This window comes from Vigna angularis, chromosome 10 (genome assembly GCF_016808095.1).
Source record: "Vigna angularis cultivar LongXiaoDou No.4 chromosome 10, ASM1680809v1, whole genome shotgun sequence".
NCBI classification, from domain to species: Eukaryota; Viridiplantae; Streptophyta; class Magnoliopsida; order Fabales; family Fabaceae; genus Vigna; species Vigna angularis.
This window is the reverse complement of record NC_068979.1, coordinates 30004443-30024561: the sequence shown is the minus strand read 5'-3', so window position 1 is coordinate 30024561 and position 20119 is coordinate 30004443. Positions and strand designations below refer to the sequence as shown.

At 31.8% G+C, this 20119-nt stretch overlaps 2 protein-coding genes and 1 pseudogene across 7 annotated transcripts; 2 read left to right on the top strand and 1 right to left on the bottom strand.

Moving 5' to 3' along the window:
• The first annotated feature begins 1205 nt into the window (after nt 1-1205).
• LOC108334610 (extra-large guanine nucleotide-binding protein 1) lies at nt 1206-6389 on the top strand. Of its 2 annotated transcripts, none has more exons than XM_017570488.2 (8): nt 1206-2593; nt 2989-3126; nt 3221-3325; nt 3400-3570; nt 3695-3872; nt 4102-4346; nt 4906-5069; nt 5496-6389. In XM_017570488.2, exons 1-8 carry the CDS (start codon nt 1514-1516, stop codon nt 6085-6087), a joined length of 2673 nt encoding a protein of 890 aa, XP_017425977.1. In that variant the 5' UTR covers nt 1206-1513; the 3' UTR covers nt 6088-6389. The 2 variants fall into 2 exon arrangements, with proteins under 2 accessions (XP_017425977.1, XP_017425974.1); XM_017570485.2 differs by having other exon boundaries at nt 4099-4346.
• A 5025-nt stretch (nt 6390-11414) lies between these two features.
• Nucleotides 11415-11522, top strand: LOC128194548 (5S ribosomal RNA; annotated as a pseudogene).
• Nucleotides 11523-15340: 3818 nt separating this feature from the next.
• Nucleotides 15341-19405, bottom strand: LOC108334719 (uncharacterized). 5 transcript variants are annotated; one of them, XM_052869008.1, is made up of 3 exons: nt 19247-19405; nt 18761-19131; nt 15341-16159 (listed from the first exon to the last, which is right to left on the bottom strand). In XM_052869008.1, the coding sequence occupies exons 2-3, from the start codon at nt 19123-19125 to the stop codon at nt 16150-16152; spliced, it is 375 nt and encodes a 124-aa protein (XP_052724968.1). In that variant the 5' UTR covers nt 19126-19131; nt 19247-19405; the 3' UTR covers nt 15341-16149. The 5 variants fall into 5 exon arrangements, with proteins under 5 accessions (XP_052724968.1, XP_052724967.1, XP_017426130.1 ...); XM_052869007.1 differs by lacking the exon at nt 15341-16159 and adding an exon at nt 16518-17700; XM_017570641.2 differs by lacking the exon at nt 15341-16159 and adding an exon at nt 17674-17713.
• Nucleotides 19406-20119: the final 714 nt, after the last annotated feature.

Sequence of the window (20119 nt, the reverse complement as noted above, 5' to 3'; positions counted from 1 at the left end):
TAACGAGACTTGTTTTCCTTTGTACACTTTTAGTAGTAGGAAACGTGATTATATTGTTTTTAGTAAAATGAAAAGTTAAGTAATATATTATTACTCAATCCCATTCTGACTTATAGGTTTAATAATAAAAAAAACAGGAATAAAAAGTATAGGAATGAAGATGAGGGTGACTTTTGAAAGAAAAATATATTTTTATATTTAATGAATATGACATTTTTATTAGAGAATATATATATTTATATTTACATCTAACTTTTTACTATTTCCAATATAAGTTAAGTAAAATTTTGAAAAAATAAAAATTACACTAAAAATATATTATTAAATATTTAGTGTTAAAAAAATATTTATTTTTTATTAAAAATATTTTTTTATTAAATATAAAAGTATAATTATATAAATGTCAAATATCAATTAAATAATTGTTGACTAACTATAAAAGGAAAACAATAAAAATAATTGAAGATCTAACTTAAAAATAAATTAAGAAAGGAGGAAGTGAACATAAATTTATTAAATTACCTACTACTAAATTATATGCGCCTTATAATTTAAAACGAAGAATGATTTCAATGATGAGGAAGAAGATAGAATTAATGTGTTATCTTTATATTTAATTTAAAAAATAATATGTTATTCATATTTATATTTAATTAATGTAAAAAATGTATCAAAATCATGATGACTAATGCTTATTGATACGAAATTGTTTGCATGTGTCTTTTTTAAGGTAATAAGTTTATAAATAGAAGAATGTAATTGATTTTCACATATTAGATTGCTTTCTATATTCAATTAAATGTAAACAAATTTGGGTTCATAAAATTTGCACAAGTAAAGTGAAGAAAAATAAGTTTTCATGTCAAATAGAAAAATATTCCTTAACACATCTAAATTTTTATATTCATTTAATACTATTTTTTCTCTTTTTTAAAATATAAAAATTTATATTTTTATAATTATTTTATGTTTATATTATATTATGTCTCAAATAAATATAAAAAAGTATAAAAGTTGAATGATATAAATAATGAGAGAAGGTGAGTTAACACTAGCACGTGACTTTAAGTAAGTAGTTTGAATAACACGGTACTTTGAAGCATTCTTCTGAGTCAGCATGCATTTTCCTCGAAATGTTAGGAACACGTCCACTGCTTACTACACCTTAATATTCTCGCACTCTTTCGAGTTGGGTCAACCTTCGTTTGTTTACTTCTCACTCCTCCTTCTCCCAAGTCCATCGTTCTGTCTACTATTTCTTCCATTTTTCCTTCTCTTCCCTTCTCTTCTCTTCTCTTCCCTTTCATCACAACACCACATTTGTCTGTTTCCAGAAGTAGCAGCTTCCTTGCACACATCTTCTGAGGCCTTATTTCTGTGTTTTTCCTTCATGGGGTGCGCATATTTTCCTCCTTTGAAAATGGGTTTTCTGCAAAAAGGATTCTTTTGAGATGAGTTGGTGAGTGCTGTGCTGTATTTGCTGTGGATTTGGCCTCAATTTGGACTGCATGACATGGCTTCCCTTCTGAGAAAGTTAAGGCCTTCTTCTGTGCCTGTTGCTGCCGTGAAAACTGAAGACAGCATAAGCAGCAGCTATGAGTACTCCATTGCCATGGTGTATAATGGCCCTCCTCTCTGTTACTCCATTCCTGAAATTCCTGCTTTCAAAATTGACCAAATTCCAGTTGCAACCATTGCTCCTCTCTCTCATGATGACTTCTCTGTCCCGGTAATCCAACCTCTTAGTAAAAGCCTTAACAAGAGGAAGCAGAACCCGTGTTCAGAAGATTCTGCTGTCCCTCCAAACTTAGATTCTCGTGCAACTGATTCAGCTCCACGTCTGTCTGGTACTGATGGTGACGACATGTACGAGAGTTTGGAGACTTTGAAAGTGCCCTGTGCTAGAGATGGCGCCATTCTTAACACAACTTTGGACACCACAGAATCAGGTCCAGGTTCAGGTTCAGGTTCAGGTTCAACCTCTCTTTTTGCTTCCTCTGATGGGATTTCTTCTTTGAGAGAAGAAGAGCAAGCAACAAGTCCCAAGCATGTGAAGCGTGTTTCTGCCGTGACCTTCTGTGATCCCGAGTCAAACTACATGATGGAGAGCGATAGTGATGAGTTTGGTGATTCGCAGGTTGAGAGTGTTCCTGTGATGGAACGTGCAGTGAGACCTGGGAAGAAGGGTTCTTGCTATAAGTGCCTCAAGGGGAACCAATTCACACCGAAGGAGGTTTGCATTGTTTGTAGTGCAAAGTATTGTCGCAGCTGTGTGGTGAGGGCCATGGGGTCCATGCCACAAGGAAGAAAATGTGTGACTTGCATTGGATACAGAATTGATGAAAGAAAGAGGAGGAAACTGGGGAAATCTTCGCGGATGATGAAGCAGTTGTTGTCTGAGTTGATTGTGGCTGAAGTCATGGATAATGAAAAGTCTTGTGAAGAAAATCAAATACCACCAGAGCTTGTTTTTGTCAACTCACAACCTCTGGACTGGGAACAGCTTTTGTTGCTTCTTAACTGTCGAAATCCCCCAAAACATCTTAAACCAGGATCCTATTGGTATGATAAAGCATCTGGATTTTGGGGAAAGGTGAAAACTTAATCTCAACATTACTTTAGTTCAATCTGTTTAGGTCGTGTATGATGAAAACTTTATTGAACTCATGTTCAACAAGCTCTTATTATAATCTAAAAGGTTATGTCTTAAATTTGACCATAACACTTAATCACATAAGCTGAAATGAAGTTATTTTGATTAGATTCATGAAGAAGCTTATGGAAATAAACCAAATAGAGCTTACAAACGTTTTTGTGGAGATACCTCTAGCATTAGTTTACTGTGCCTTAAAAAATGGTGCTTCGAACTCAAGGATGCCCTTCAATGTGCTTTCATTTTAGTTCCAAAATCTAGTTCATGAATCTTTAACCCCCATTAAATGTTTTATCAAATGAGGTTCTAATCTGTTGTATTGATTGACTGTACAGGAAGGTCAACCACCCAGTGAGGTTATCAGCTCCCAGCTGCTTGTTGGAGGTCGCTTGGACAAGTATGCAAGCAATGGAGACACAAATGTGATTATAAATGATCGCCTGATTACAAAAAAAGAGTTATGGGTACTGCAGGTTGTTGTCTTGAACAATATCATATCGTATTTCTGCTTGCACATATATTTTTTGTAATGTTAATCAAACTTTTGCACTGCATTGCTTGTTGCAGTTGGCTGGAGTGCCTTGTGAGGGAACACCAAACTTTTGGGTGAACGCTGATGGATCATACAGAGAAGAGGGACAGAGGAATGATAGGGGGTGTATATGGGAAAAGGTGATCATTGTTGAGATGCATTGGTTTTTATAGCAATAACAGTTCACCAATATTTTTGGATTTCCCTTTTGCAGCGCACAACAAGGTTGGCTTGTGCAATTCTGTCTTTGCCAGTTCCTTCTAAGTCTGTAACTCTTTCTTGTGAAGGTGAAATACCAAACAAAGACAGTCCTCCTCGGAAAATACTTCACAAATTTCTACTTGTTGGTTCTGTCAATTCTGGTGCATGCACTATATTTAAACAGGTAGATTTCCCCTTGAGCGAACTTATTTTTTCTTATATTCATGCGCTGTACTATATTTTTTCTTTATGCTTTTAATCAAAACCTTCATTTTGAGTGACATTAAAGACTCGATCTTTTATCTTAGGCCAAGCTTCTGTATAATGTGCCTTTCTCTGAAAATGAGCTCGAAAATATCAAGTTGGTGATCCAAAGCAACCTGTTTACCTACCTTGGTATACTGCTGGAGGGGCGTGCAAATTTTGAAACAGATTTTTTGTTGGAGAATAGTAGAGAAAGACCTGTGGCTGAATCCACTTCATCAGGTAATTAGTTCTCCGTTGCATAAAAGGTTAACCAGAAGGCTATTTCTATAGAAAGTTCCTTCAGTTCTTATAGAAATCATTTCACCTTCAGTTTTGTTCTTATGTTTTCACATTGTTCCTAAAAGATGGTAGACACTTGTTAATTAAATGATAGAAGAAGCTTGTCTGCTATTGGTTGGATCGGAGATACGTGTTATGGAGAGAACTCATTAGTTTTAATTTGCAGCAGAGAATATCAGCTGTGATGATGTTGAAATAACACCCTATTCCATTGGCCCACGACTGAAAGCTTTCTCGGATTGGCTACTCAAATACATGGTGTCAGGTAACCTTGATGCAATATTTCCTGCTGCTATACGTGAATATGGACCACTTGTGGAAGGTGTGTGGAAGGACAAAGCCATTCAAGTAACGTATGACAGGCGAAATGAACTAGAAATGCTACCTAGAAGTGCAAACTATTTTCTGGACCGGGTAAGTTAATACTTGGTTGTCCATCTGATCATCCTCACTTGAAAATTAAAGATCATTCGTTCAAATTCTCTGATATTAATGAAGCTATGTTATCATTGTCCTTGTTCAATTTTTACTCATCTTGTATTCCCACCTGTTTCAGCATGGAGTTTGCATCATTAATTAGTTGACACATAATCAGCTGATGAAACTAGACAATAAATCTGCCTAGGATTTGAATGAAGCTTTATCCTTGTATTATTAGTACACTTATAGTCTTGTAATTTTCATTTTCTCTTTGAATCCCTTTGAATGCCATGTGTTTCAATGAGGTTCATGACCATCTAAATCAGTTAAGTTGATTGGTTACTAGAGATTTTGTGAATTTAAGCAGTGGTGAAATTTTCTTGAACTGATAAACTTTAGCTATAATGATCTGATGAACAATTTATCGTCTCAACTCAACAGTAGATGAATAAATCCTTTTGATTGGGAAGGTATTTGGTTATCAATGTGGTAGGTGCATCACATCAATGAACACTAGCTAGGTTCATCAAAGTCTCATTATTTCTACATGCAGGCTGTTGAAATTTCCAAGACAGACTATAAGCCATCTGATATGGACATCTTGTACGCTGAGGGCATATCGTTACCAAAAAGCCTTACTGCAATGGAATTTTCTTTCCCTAAATTAAGCAGTGAGGACTCTTTGCATGCTGATTATCAACATGACTCTTCTCTCAGGTTGGATCAGTTCTTATCACACGAACTTGTTACTTCTCATTTGAGTTTGCACCCACTAATGATTTTTATTTTCTGGGTGATGTATTAAAAGCTTACTTTTGTTCCAAACTGACAAGACAAAACCTTAATAATGGAACAAATTCACAAAAGTAGTGTGCATGCATGTTTTGTCATAGATTACTTGCACATGCACACATTTTTCAATTGTCATCATTTTGTTCAATTACTATACATCTGAAGAAAAGAATACTGAATATATAGGCTTAAACATTTCCTGAGAACAATATAAATAAGGATGTGTTTAGATTTGAGTAGGCTTGTTTCAATAAAGAATATAGTAACTGATACTTAAAATCTTATGACAGTGTGTGTACTTGCTTGAAATTGTTAACTGATTTCTTACACCACTTTATGTTCCATTTATAGATACCAACTGATCAGATTACATCCTAAAAGCCTTGGACCAAAGTGCAAGTGGTTGGAGATGTTTGAAGATACGGATGTTGTAATATTCTCAGTTGCTTTATCTGACTACGATGAGTACATTACAGACAGTGAAGGGGTTTCTACAAACAAAATGATGGCAGCTAAGGCTCTCTTTGAAAACATCATTGCACATCAAGCCTTTCATAACAAAAAATTTCTCCTAGTACTGACCAAATTTGATCTACTTGAGGAAAAGATTGAAGACGTTCCTCTATCGAAATGTGAATGGTTTAGTGATTTCAAACCATTTATCAGTCCCAATATGAAGAAAGGTTGTAGCAATGGCAATAACCCTTTGTTAGCTCAATCTGCTTTTCAATACATTGCTGTCAAGTTCAAGAGATTGTTCCATTCTCTCACTCACCGAATTCTCTTTGTTTCACTGGTTAATGGGTTGGAACCTGATACTGTTGATGAAGCTCTCAGAAATGGAAGGGAGGTCATGGAGTGGGATAAATGGGACCCCTCTATTGTAACAGATCCAAAGTCAGAGATTACATCAACAAGCATTGAGGACCCAAGTTACACATAATGTTAATTTTCTCCAATATATTTGTACAGAGTTCATGGTTTTTCATGTGGGGATGAAAAGTAATAACAAAGTAAAATTTTGACTAGATTCATTAGGGTGGACCCAAATTATCTATTTATGATCTTTTTGACCTGGGTCTCAGTCTTACAAAATTCTATGTATAGATTGTACACCACGATACATAAAGGGGAAGAACACAGAAAAGGGTTAGCCATTTTGTCATCTGTAATATGAATTGAAGATAATTTGTCTTCTATTTTTTTGTGAAGAGAAGAGAACGATGTTCACTTGTTTGCACTTAATTGTCAAAGAGGACCAAAATCCATAAACTAACCTTAAAATACTAGGACTGTGAAAGATTAATATAAGTTGAACTCTAAAACAAAGGAAAACAGATAATCAAACAGGAACAAAGTGTAATATATGCGTCTATAAAAATATTCTTCAACTCTTGTAGGATTTAATTCGTAAAAGATAAACAAAAAATATATTTTCTGGATACATTCCACCTTTCAACATATGTTTCCTTTACCTTTATGCAGTAAATGATGGTAATGACAATGAATTTTTTTAATTGGAAATTGAGGATTGGAAAAAGAAGTATGAGAGAAAGAAATGGTGGAAAGATTGGCATTCAAATACCGAATGACATGTTAATAATAAATTCAAGCGACTCTATTGTAGTGTCGTTGGTAACACTTGCACACTGGTGCTAGAGAGTATGAATGATCTTTCATTTTTTCAACACAAATCTATTTTAACAGCTATAAATAATATTGTTGGCAAAATGAATAGGATGTGTTATTGATTGCCAGTGAAGCTATAAATGAAAATATTAATAGACTAGATCATCTTTAAACTTCTAAGATTATGAATAGTTTCTCTTTCTATACTTTCAATGCAACTCAAGCTTAATGGACTTGTGTGACTAAATTCAACTTAGATTTTGCTAGACTTAACGTAATTATAATTTAACTTGGTCTTAACTAGATTTGTAATGTGCCTAACTTAACTTGAACTTATGTTGATTTAGGTCGAATGAGCTTGAAATTGGTTTATACTGATTTGATCTTAAGTTGACTCAAGATGACTAGACTTAACTTGAGCTCAAGCTTTCCTAATTGACTTAGATTCAAACTTTATCCGTTTGACATTGACCTAAGCAACTTTGACCAAATTCAATTAGGTCTGACCTATTTAAACTTGATTTGGATACTATCAACTTGGTCTGACTTAGGCTCCACTTGACTTAGCATGATTGCTAGCCTTTACTTCGTCAAATATGGATCTGACCCATATTGATTTGAGTATAGTATGATCAACTTGACATGTTTTTGATCCTACCTAATTTGGCTTGAGCCTGATCTAAGCAATACTAATCTATGTTTGGCCTAGTCCAACTTAAGTTCAACATAACTCAACTTTAAATTGATATAACATAATCCACTAAGTTAGGTTCAACCCAACTTGACTTAAGACTATATCCGATTTGACTCAACTCAATATTATATGATTTGAATACATCTTGAGTTGACCTTATATAAGATAAGTTCAATGAATTTTTATCAAAAAAATATATATTTTACATCTATTAAGGTTTAATATAAAAGTAGGAAATTATTAACAAAACATTGAAAACTATGAAATGACAATTTAATCTATCTTTTATTGTCACATTTTTTAATTAAACTATTTTCACTCTTTTATGTTACACGATTTTTAAATTTAATTGCTTTTAGAAAGAAAATAAATACTTAATTAAAAATAATATGCAAACATTTTATTTATTTTTTCTTGATTTTTTATATAAACAAATAATCATATGTTACCATAATGTTACATGTTTGTTTCGAAATACTAGTAATACATGAGAAACACAAATATACAATGTGAAATGTTGTTATAAACATGTTTAGAATTTGAGATCATTAAGACATGTTAAATTGATTATAATTTTTACTTTAAATTATTTCATATTATTAAAATTTATTTTAATTATTGTGCTCGTTTTCATTATATACAGGGAACTCTTTGCTCACTTGTCCTTCTTAATATCTTATAGAACCCTAATTTTTAACTATCTATAGTTTTTTTTAAGTATTTAATATTGCTTCGTTATCTTTTTTAGCATCAATAACTGAAATCGCGTATTTATATAATTATCTTTATCTCTTATACACTAATTTTTTTTTAATCTTTGATACACGCATACCAAATATATTCTTTCAGAACTTTAAAAAAATGGATTCATAGATATTATAGTAAAATTGTTACTCAAGGAGAAACAACTTTCCCAAACACTAACCCTCTTTAAAAACTTTTAATAATCAATGATATGCTTCAAGTTTTTAACTGGAAATTGTTGAATTTAAGGTTTCCATAAACACTTTTATAGCCTTCTATATATCCTTCAACTTTCAGCATTGCAACAAAAAACCAGCAACTAGACCAAACAGTTTCATTTTCGCAACCACAACATTTTCAGCACAAACTTCTATGAACTAAATGATACAAGATGAAGAAAGAAACAACATTATTTCTGAGAACAAGAAACAAAAATCATCAGCACGGCACAAATCTATCCAAAAGCAGACACACTGTTTCCTCTGAGATTGTAGTGTCTTTCTGAGCAACCATGATCCCCTTCTGAAGAACCTCATTTTCAACTGCATGTTCATCTTCTGCCACCTTTTTCCCTTTAAAAAAGAGACTCTTGGTGGCCATAACCTTCTCTCCCAGCTTTGTCAGCTCCCCCTTCCATACCTCTACCATGGCACCCATTTTTCCCTCGCCACTCAACTGTCAGTCACTCACAAATAAAACTGTGTAATGCAAGAACTAAGAAGCCCTTGTGTTTAGAATGGTACATGGTTGGAGAAAACTGTTCATGTTTATATAGAAATTAGAAAGAAGAAGAACCAAGAGGTTTCGTGAAAGAAGGTAAGTTGCAAAAGAGATGTTTTCTTTGGATATACTTGTATTATGGGATATTCTTTGGAACATTTCATGGCTGCTTATTATTGTTACATAACATTCCATGAGTGGTGCATATTTCACTGCATAATTTTCTCTTTTGGCTACTTTGACTCCGCGTGTATCACTTTTTTTTTATATAATATAATAATGAATATAGAAAGTGTTAGACCTAATTATAAATAAAAATCAATTAATAGTTATTGACTAAAATTTAAAAAACATATTTATGACAAATTAATTTCTAAACAAGTATTTTTTTAATTCGTCTTAAATTTGACGTAAATTTCTCATTTTTTTTTGTATGAATTTAAGTAATCTCGAATTTTTTATGAATCAATATATACATATACTTTTACGTTCTATTACTGTATATTAAATTATTAAAACATAAAACAAAATATTTCACTATTATTTTTTGTTACAAGTATCATTTTATTTGAAATAACACTTTTTTTTTGCTATATTGTTCCTTTATACATTTCTTCTTTTTGATTATTTTGTTTAAATGATGTATTGTATTTTTTTTAGCAAAAAAATCTCAAATTAATTAAATTAAGTTGTTTCTAATACTCATAACAATTTTTATTTTTTTAATATTTTTATTTATTTTTTTGTTTTATTGTTATGTGAAAATATTTGACTATTAATTTAAAGTGTTTATTATTTTTTCTTAATGTGTTGAGAAACCTATAAAATTTATTTTTCTCCAAATTATTCTCATGTTATGAAGTAGTATATTTTAGTATTGATGTAAATTTCTTCTTTGATTTTTAATATTCGAAGAAAAAAAATGTTTCTTTTGATTTGAATTTTCAACAATATGATTTTTGTAAAAACAATTAATTAATATTCGAGATAGAATGGATTGGGTTGAGTATAATGTATGCTATCAGATATGTTATAACAGTTGAATATGAAATGTTAATTTTTATTTTAGAAACTAAGAGGATATATACTGACGCCCTCTCCAACTCTATTAACATTCCTACGAAATTAGTTATTAATTAAACATTTTAAAAGTAAATTATTAAATTTAAATATTATTAATTAATTTTTAGAATAATAATAGTCGATAACCATTGGTGAATATTTTTGTTTTAAGATAATTGGAAAATAGTAAAATATATGTTTTTAACAAACCTAGATATATATAAACTCATTGTAATTTATAATTTTTAAAAGGATAATAAGATGTAATTACTTAATTATTCTTTATAATTTAACAAAATTTTTAATTTAGCACTGTGATTTTGAACTGTAAACACAAAAATAGATTAAACAAGTTATTGTAAGACTTATAAATGATATTTTGAGTATATGGATTAAAATGCAGATTTTTATTAAATATATGAAATAAATGAGTGTAAATAAAATAAATAATAACATTATAAAAGAAAAATCATTAGAAAAAAGATGATACTCTAATATTCTATCTAACACAAATTAAAATATCTCTACTATATGAATAAACCTCAGAAGATATCAACAAGTAGTTTGTCTTGCTGCAATGGTCCAGCAACGAGTCAAGAATGGCACACATATTATTCTGTAAAGTTGTGAGAGCCACAAAAATGGTTATAAAACAGACAACACAGTGGTCCCAATTATACTATTTGATTTTCTGAGCAAACGTGCTTTTACATACTACAAACATATAATTTATTTTTTGCACCTTCCACCTTCCACCTTCTTTGTCGCGTTTATGTGAATTAGAAAATTCTTATTCGTGTGGTGCTGTCTATTCACATTTTAAGTCATTTTGAAAGAAAAATATTGATTCGAAAGAAATGTTTCATGTTATTAAACACCCTTTTAGGTATATAAGAACACCTTTTTAAAAGTAAATATAAATAGCATGTCTTTAGAAGAAAATATTTAAACGAAAATATAAATATCAAAAACACACACAGAAATATTCAGCACAAAAGTCAAAGTGACTATTTTAAATATTTTTTCAAAGTTTCCTAAAAAACAAAATAATTTATGAAAAGATAGAAAACAACATTTTTTTGGAGATCTAGAACGACTAGCTGGCTGCACAGCTACGGTATCAGAAATTTTTTTCTGCCCCAAATGCATATACAATAATAGCAAAACGGTTAACTGGAGCAAAAGTTAAGATTATTTTAAGATTTGCACCCTTTTTTTCACGATTTCTTTTTTACATTTTTTTCGTCCTTGTTAATTACAACCAAGTCTCAAAGTATCGCCTACACGACTTCAATTAACTATTATCACGGCTTTTTCGTATCCAAACCATCCACCTCAGGTCACTCGCACGCGTGTCTCGAAGTCTTGAAACTTATACACGCTGTCGAAGCCATATATACATTGATCGTGCAAAGATTGACAGGTGCGATCATACCAGCACTAATGCATCAGAACTCTGCAGTTAAGCGTGCTTGGGTGAGAGTAGTACTAGAATGGGGACCTCCTGGAAAGTCCTCGTGTTACACCTCTTTTTTCACGTTTTTATCCCATTAGAACTTTGTCGTTAAGCGTGCTTGGGCAAGAGTAGTATTAGGATGGGTGACCTCCTGGGAAGTCCTCGTGTTGCACAGTCTTGGAACTTATACACGCTGTGCAAAGATTGACAAGTGCGATCATACCAGTACTAATGCACCATAATGCACCGTACTAATACACGCTGTGCTTAGGGAGTAGTACTAGGATGGGGGACCTCCTGGAAAGTCCTCGTGTTGCACCTCCTTTTTCACGTTATTTTTTTCTTTTTTACGTTTTTTTTGTCCCTGTTAGTTGCAACCAAGTCCTAAAGTACTGCCTACACGACTCCAACTAACTGTTATCACGACTTTTTCGGATCCAAACCATCCACGTTAGGTCACTCGCACGCGTGTCTCGAAGTCTTGAAACTTATACACGCTGCGAAGCCATATATACATTGATCGTGCAAAGATTGGCAGGTGCGATGATACCAGCACTAATGTTCCGGATCCCATCAGAACTTATTTGTTGAACTTGTTTGTTTTTTTTAACTTATTTATGGTTGTTGTTTGGTTGAACTTGTTTGTCATTGCTGTTTGGTTGAACTTGTTTGTTGTTGTTTGATTGAACTTGTTTGTTGTTGGTTATTGTTGTTTGTTGTTGATCAAAGTTCATGCTTTATAAAATATCAAAAACTTAAAATTTGTTGTCTTTCTGCTTTTCAGATCTCGTAGAGTTATTAAAAAGGATCACAATTAATTAAAAGCCCAAAATATTCGATGTTGTACGCGATTTTTGTACTAGTGTAAGCGTGTACCCAATTGTAAGCGCTAAACAGATTCAATATTATGCCAAGTCAGAGTAGCAGAAACACAATTGCAGTTCAGAAATCTCATGGAAACGATGCAATTTCACGAATGACCAACCAAGCACACTTAACCTAACATTAAAGCGAGATTAAAAGAGCAAAAATGAAGTGAATTCATCAAACCCAGTAACAGCAGAAATGAAAACGCAATTCTAGAACAAAAATGGACTTCAAACACACAATCGAAAAACGCAATGGTAAACACAAATCTATGACGAAAATTGAAATGTAAATGGGAAAGACGAAATTGCATGGAAAACGTAAATCCAAACAGCAATGCAAACGAAAACAAAAATGAAGCAAAAGAACAAACAAAATTATAATTAAAATAAATCATTCAATACATGAAGAAGGGAAAAGAAGCAAAACATAAACCCCCAAAGGAGGAGGGGGAGGGGGTGAGGGACGTCTGGAAAACGAAAAGTGGGAATGAGAGAATAGTCACCCTTAAATCTGATTTTGGGTCTTTATAACCCAAAAGATGAAAATGCCCTCCATATGGGCTTTTCCTAATTTTGACCAAAAATGGATCCAAGGTCATAAAGTTTGACCCAATTACATTATAAACGAATTAAAAAAAAATTAAATTATAATGTTGACGTGGTCACGCTCTTGTTGTCCTAAAATATGATTCCAAACTTGTCCTGCAAATAATAATTGAAATAATTAAGTCCAAATAATTCGAATTAATTAAAATAATAATTATTAGTCAAATTAAGCTCAAATAGTAAAAATGAGACAATAATGAAGAAATAAACATAATTCACTAATACAATTCGGTGCGGAAAGTTAAGTGAATAGTACAAAATAATTATTCATCAGTGATTCTGAAAATTCAAATTATAGTGAGAGTGAATTACTTGACACATATAAAGAATTATTAATTGAATATGAGAAATTAGATAATGTTCATAAGAAATTAAAGAAAGACTTTAAAAAATTAAAATCAAATTATGAAAATATTCTTGAAGAAAATAAATATTTGAAAAATAAAATATTATAATATGAGAAAGGTAAATATACTAAAAGTGAAGAATGTATTTCATGTTTAAATAAAAAGAAGCCTATTGATGAAACAACAAACGTTGAAAGTAGTAATAATTCAAAAATTAAAAAGGTTGTTAAACATGTTCCTAAAAATAATTATAAGGTTTAATGTCTCTTTAGGTTCCTATTTTCGTCCAGAATCTCAAATAGGTCCCCTTCTTTTTCAGTGTCTCAATTGGGTCCTTACTTTTGTAAAATTGAATCAAATAGAGGCTTGTCATCAAATTGGACAAACGCCGTTTAGGAGGCCCTGACATGGCATGCTGACAGTATACATGTGTAAGGGAATTTGGCTGCTGACACCTTGGTGGTCGGCCACTCGGTATGGAGTTCGGTCACTCAGTCTAGTGGTCAGCATGATGGTCGGCTTAGTGATCGGCCACTCGGCCTGGTGGTCGACCACTCTGTCTAGTGGTCGGCCACTTAGTCTGATGATCGGCCTGGAGGTTGACCACTCGGTCGGATGGTCAGCCTGATGGTTTGTTCCTTAACAAGACAATGATGACAGTTCAACTTATGTTAAAGACCGTTCAGATTTTGTTCGGTCAGTCTCAATACCACCAGGCCGAGTAGCCGACCACCAAGCCGAGTGGCCGACCACCAAATCAAGTGGACGACCACTAGGCCAACCACCAGGGTGTCAGCATGTCATGTAAGCATGTCAAGTTCCCTTACACATGTATACTGTCAACATGTCATATAACATCCTCCTTAACGGCGTCTTTTTAATTTGACGGCAAACCTCTATTTGATTTAATTTTACAAAATAAGAACCCAATTGAGACGCCGAAAAAGAAAGAAACCTATTTGAGATTCTGGACGAAAATAGGGACTTAAAGAGTTAAACCTAATTATAATTACTACGATTATAATTATGGTAATAAAATTAAGGGTTAAGTATGTTTTTGATCCCTTAACTTTTAGTGAAATTTGGAATTAGTCCCTCTTCAAAACTTTGGCCTAATTTAGTCCCTAAACTTTAAAAATGTGTGAATTTAGTCCTTTTAACTAAATTTTGTTAGGTTTATTTGATGTTTCAAGTGCGTTTCATGATAACATTTAAGTTGTTTATATCATTTGACACATTTTTGCTTCAATGTTAACTGAGAAATGCATTTAAAACATCAAATAAAGTTAACAAAATTTGGTTAAAAAAATTAAATTCACACATTTCTAAAGTTTGAGGACTAAATTAATCCAAAGTTTTAAAGAGGGATTAATTCCAACTTTTACTAAAAGTTAAAGGATAAAAACATATTTAATCCTAAAATTAAAAATATTCCTAAATAATAATTATTATAATTATAAAAATAAAATCAAATATGTTCCTAATTATAATAAATTATTATTATAATTATAAAAATAAAAATAAAAAAATCCGTAGAATTTGGATAGATGAAAGAATTAGTTATAAAAACTCAAATGTGTTCCAAATGAAATATATATATATGCATATATTCTTATTATAAAATTACTTGTCTTAAAATATTATTTTTCTTTTTCTATTTTGTTCTTTTTCTATTTTGTAGGGTTAAGAAGTACAAAACTTATTAATGTATAGTTTGTTAAATTTAAAAGAACTTTTTTAAATGAAAAGAAAACTTTGATAATTGTTTTTTTTATTACTTAAGGTATTTAGGGATAATTTAATTTTTTTTAAGTTATTTATTAAGAATGAATACTTTTTTATTTATACGTTGCGATTTTGTGATTTCTAAATTTATTGTATTTACAATGTTTTGAATTATATTCCCTCTTTTCTTAAAATTATGATAAGTTAAAATTACATATTGAGAGAAGAAATTAAAATTATTTAATGATACTATTGTTTTTTGGCTTATATCAAGAGGAATAAATTATTAATGATACATAACATTTTTTTTATTTTTTAATAATGATAAAAAAGGAAAAAAAATATATTCAAAGACTTAATTATATTTATCTTTTTTGAAAGATATATTATACATGTATGAGAACTTTATTTCAGTCAAAACCACTTCTATTTATGGTTCATATACATAATATTATAACTATTTATTAGTCTACTCTTCCGGACAGAAAACTTGATCACAGTGAAAAATGAACAAAGATTAAAACACACATGACTCAGATCAAAACGTTCCAGTTATTATTCTTTTATCCATCAAGCACTGAAGCAGTCCACAAGCATGGAGAGTGAAGCGTCGGAACACATGAACCAAGGTCTGTCAACTTCCATGCGTTGGTTAGAAGCCACTATAGGCAACCCAGTTGAAGAACTCTTCTCCTTTTCTTTAATCCCATGGAGGTTATGTTCACGGCTAGATGGGTTCCAGCCACCACCAACAGAGAAAATGGTCTCACCCTTTTCCTTCAGCTTGGTCCACATGTCCCTTGGTTCAAACATCTTCTCCTACAGCCCTAAACAGGTGATTGTTTAAAGGGTGATCAGAAAAATGTGTATGAATCTTTTTTCGGTGGTGTTTGAAACTTCCAAAGTACAAATGAAGATGAATGAGGTGAGGTTTTATATAGATTGAGACGGTGAATCATGAAGAGATTTTGATAAGTAAATGGAAGTGGCTCCCACCTATTCTATCTATCTGTGTGCTTTTGTTTGGATGAGTCTGAGGGACTTTGGGATTTGAAGTTGAGCTTATCTGAAATCTCTTTAAATATTAAAAGATATACAAAAACTATGGATGGAGGGACTCCGGAATTTTCTTTCTGTATAACCCAATCATTGTTTATGCTGCACTGTCTAAGTACACTTTATTATTAGTTGGGAATGTGTAAGTAAAAGTCCCACGTTGAATAGATTATGCTGCACTGTCTAAGTACACTTTATTATTAGTTGGGAACGTATAAGTAAAAGTTTCACCTTGAATAGAAATAAGAAGATACAATAGTATATAAAGATGGAAGATTTATTAATTTATTGTTTTATGATTTTGGATAAAGAGTAGTGTCAATTCTTTATATAGTTGGCTTAGATGTTATTGATATTTGTGTAACTAACGAAAAACCTATTCCTCAATAAACTTATCACTAGCATCAAATTCGATGGTTTGAACTTCTTTGAAAAGAATTACTTTTGTGATTGTCGTTGGTTGGTCCCATAATTATTAACCACCATACTCAATCTATCCACATTAGAGTCAAACACACTCATTGGTGTTGACATTTTCTTTTAAAACTTTAATGTTTATCTTTTCTGAATTTGAACCTGATGTCTAATACCAATATTTACATATATCAAAAGTATCACTTTTCAAAGTTGAGGTTAAAAATAGTTTATTTGCACCTCTTTGGTCGACCAAAATCACAAAAACAATATGGAAAGTACTAAACTTTGATATTGTAACATTGACATCATGTAGAAATCATGTAGAAAGAAAGAGGAGAATTCCAAACTGATTATGATATCTTAGCCAAACCATTTTCTCTTATGAATTAAAAGCAACTTAGGTTTTTGAAAAATCATATTGAGATGAACATACCTATCATTTATTCAAGAATAGATCTAGTAATTTTTTTAGTATGTTAATCCTAGCATCATTCAAGGCGCTAAAACTCAACCTCCTTATAGTAAAAGAAGTGCATTTTGGATGATTGTTATAGTTCTTGAAGAGCATGGGATGAAATTGGATTGTAGCGAACTTTAGTTAATCTATATAAAGTTTTAACTCTGAAAAGTGATGTCATGAATGAAATAAATAAATTAGTGGTTGATAAATTACCTAAATATGTTAAACCTACTAGTTATAAATGGATATATAAAATAAATAAATAACAAAAACACCGGATGGGAGTGTTCTTGCTTGCAGGGATGGTAATACACAAATGGACAAGTGAGGACTACAGAGTGATAGGTACCAAATCTAGGTTTTGGCAAGCATCAAATGGATGTAAAATGTTTTTCTTTTAGGTGGCAACATTGATGAAACACACTATAAAGTGTAACCAAAAAACTGTTTCAGACGTTCCAAAAACTAAATAAATTCAGGCCTTAAACTGGTTTCCCACAACGGTATTACAAATTTCATCTAATTATTACCACTAATGATTTTGAGACATTTGGTTAATGATTGTATCTAATTCAATTTTAGCAGTGTGAAAAAATTTGCCGTTTTGGTATTATATGTCGATTACATCTTCAAACCCAGGGATAATATAGATTTGTTGCACAATACCAAAATACTCAGAAAAAACTTCAAGAATAGAGATGTTGTGGAGACCTTTTTCATCTTACAAATCCAAATACTTCGAAGATCATTCTCGAGGTATTACAAGTGATCCTGGTATGCAACACTAGAAATTTGTTTAGATTGAAGTTCAAAAAGCACTTGTAGAAATTCTAATGCATCAAATTAAGAATAAAATTGTTGTTTCAAGAGTAAAAGTATTGGTGGGTCCTTCTGACTTCAATCCAAACATTCACTTGGAATTTAAATGAAGTACATTGTCAAGGATATTGATTTATATATGTATATAGAACATGCATTTTGCACTATGGATTCCAGCAGAGTGAGTGATAATGAAAAGACTGACCAGTCACAGTGGCTCTAATGAGGCTGATTTCAGGCAAGGAAATTGGTTAATATACAATGCAGTTAGATCTCTGAAGCAATTTAATATTTGAAGAACCTTTTAGACTCAAATCAGAAAAGAAGGTTTGATTGAATATGAGGAGGCTTCACAGAGAATTTCATTTCACACACTCTAACCAATGAAGGTTTCAAGCAGGCCAATTCGTAGCTACCAGAGTTAAACTCGCAGGATATGTCTGCATTCTCTTAAGGCCTAATAATGGTATAGAAGAGACTTCAAATTGATGCAACTTGTGATACTATCTTCAACAACATCATCAGCTATATAATAAAGCACTTTCTTTCAATAATACAACAACCATGCAATGATGCAAGCTCCTTTTCTAAAAACCTACTTATAAATTGAAATTTGCATTGATTCATATATCGTGCCCAATATCTAATTGATATGTGATATACTGTAAATTCGTCCTATATCTAGTTGATAAAAAATGTTGAACAATTACGAAGTCAATTGAAATACATTTCTTATTTAGGCTACAAACTGTAGCCAAATTCTCATAAGGTTGATATTTTCTTCCATAGCTGGTCCAAAAAACATATCCCATCAACTTACATGTAACAAGCCAGATCACTTTGTGTACAACTCTTCTCTCCAACTAAAAATTCATATGGTACTATTGAGCCCAACAGTGATTTATTTAGTTCTACATCATATCAAGAATCAAAGAAATACACAACCTTTTCCCTTTTTGATGATAGAGATTCATATATGAAAACAATGATAAAAAGTTTATGAAATTCTCACTCAGTCTCTTCCACAAATGCTTCAATTCGAAGAAGGACAAATCCCACAGCAACCCCAACAAGAACAAGCCCATTCATGATGCCAGCAGTTTGGAAAATCTCAGCAGCAGCATTGCAGGTTGAGGCGGCAGCACCTCCTCTTCTACCCTTAGATGGATATTTCAAAGAGCTCACCACCTTTGCAAAGCACTGCTCAGTGCACACAGGAAAGCCTAATGATGTCACACTGTTCTGAGCCTTCAACCCCCCAAAAGAATTGATCCCTCTGATGAAGTGCACTCTCCTCTCCCTTCTCCTTGTGCTGCCAACACTGGAGCTTCCCACAACAGGGATTGAGGCTGGAGTTGCTGCACTGGTCATGGTCATTCTCTTCTGAAATGAGCAAACATTGTAAAAAATGAAGGATTGGTAAGTTAGTTAGACACCCTTCAATCTATTTTAGATTGCTTGAACAACATAAACAGGAAAAAGTAATGAGTAAATTAACCTTGGTGGTGAAGCTGGAATGGCTTTTCTATATCCTGTGGTGTGGTTCTTGAAGGAGAGTTCACAGTGGTATGGTATGGAAGGGACTTTGTATGTTTTTGGATCCAGAGGAACCAAAGGATAAGGTGGAAAGAAAGAGTGTGGTTGGTTGAAAAGAAAATGCCATGACTTAGTCATTTTGTGGCTTGCATTTTTACTTGGACGCTGACCACCAAACAATTGAAAAGAGGTATTTGTGTGATTTTAAAATCTAGAAGTTGAAATTATATTGTTAAATTCAGAATGATTTATAGATATGAAACTTTAAAAAAAATATATTTTGAAATGTATAATTTGTCATTCTTGGACTGTTTTTTCATTATATTAATGTAAAAAATTTCTAGTTTTAACTACAAATTATATCATTAGGAAGGATAGGTTTAGTATTTAACAAGATACAATCCATAACTACATTAAACCTTAAATTACTATTTCAAATTCTACCATTCAAAAATTAATTTAAAATTCAGGTTTGTTATAAAATAAAATAGAAAACTTGAAGTGTTATTTTAAAATAATAAAGTGCAGAAAAAATTCATGGGAGTTAAAAAAAGTAAAAACCTTTCTTAAGAAAACAGCTTTTTAGATTTATATGATTTGTTTGAAAGACATGAAAGAAATAAAGGGATAAAAACTGGGTTTATAAGAAAATAAAAGAGATATATAAAAAATGAAGTAAAATAAAAAAAAGAAAAAGTCATTGAAAAAAATAATTGAAAAACAAATAGATGCACAATAAAGTAACATAAATTGATTTCTATATATAAGGTTATATAATTGTAGAATTGATTATATAACACAAGCTATTTATATGTCATGTTTAAAGTAATTAATA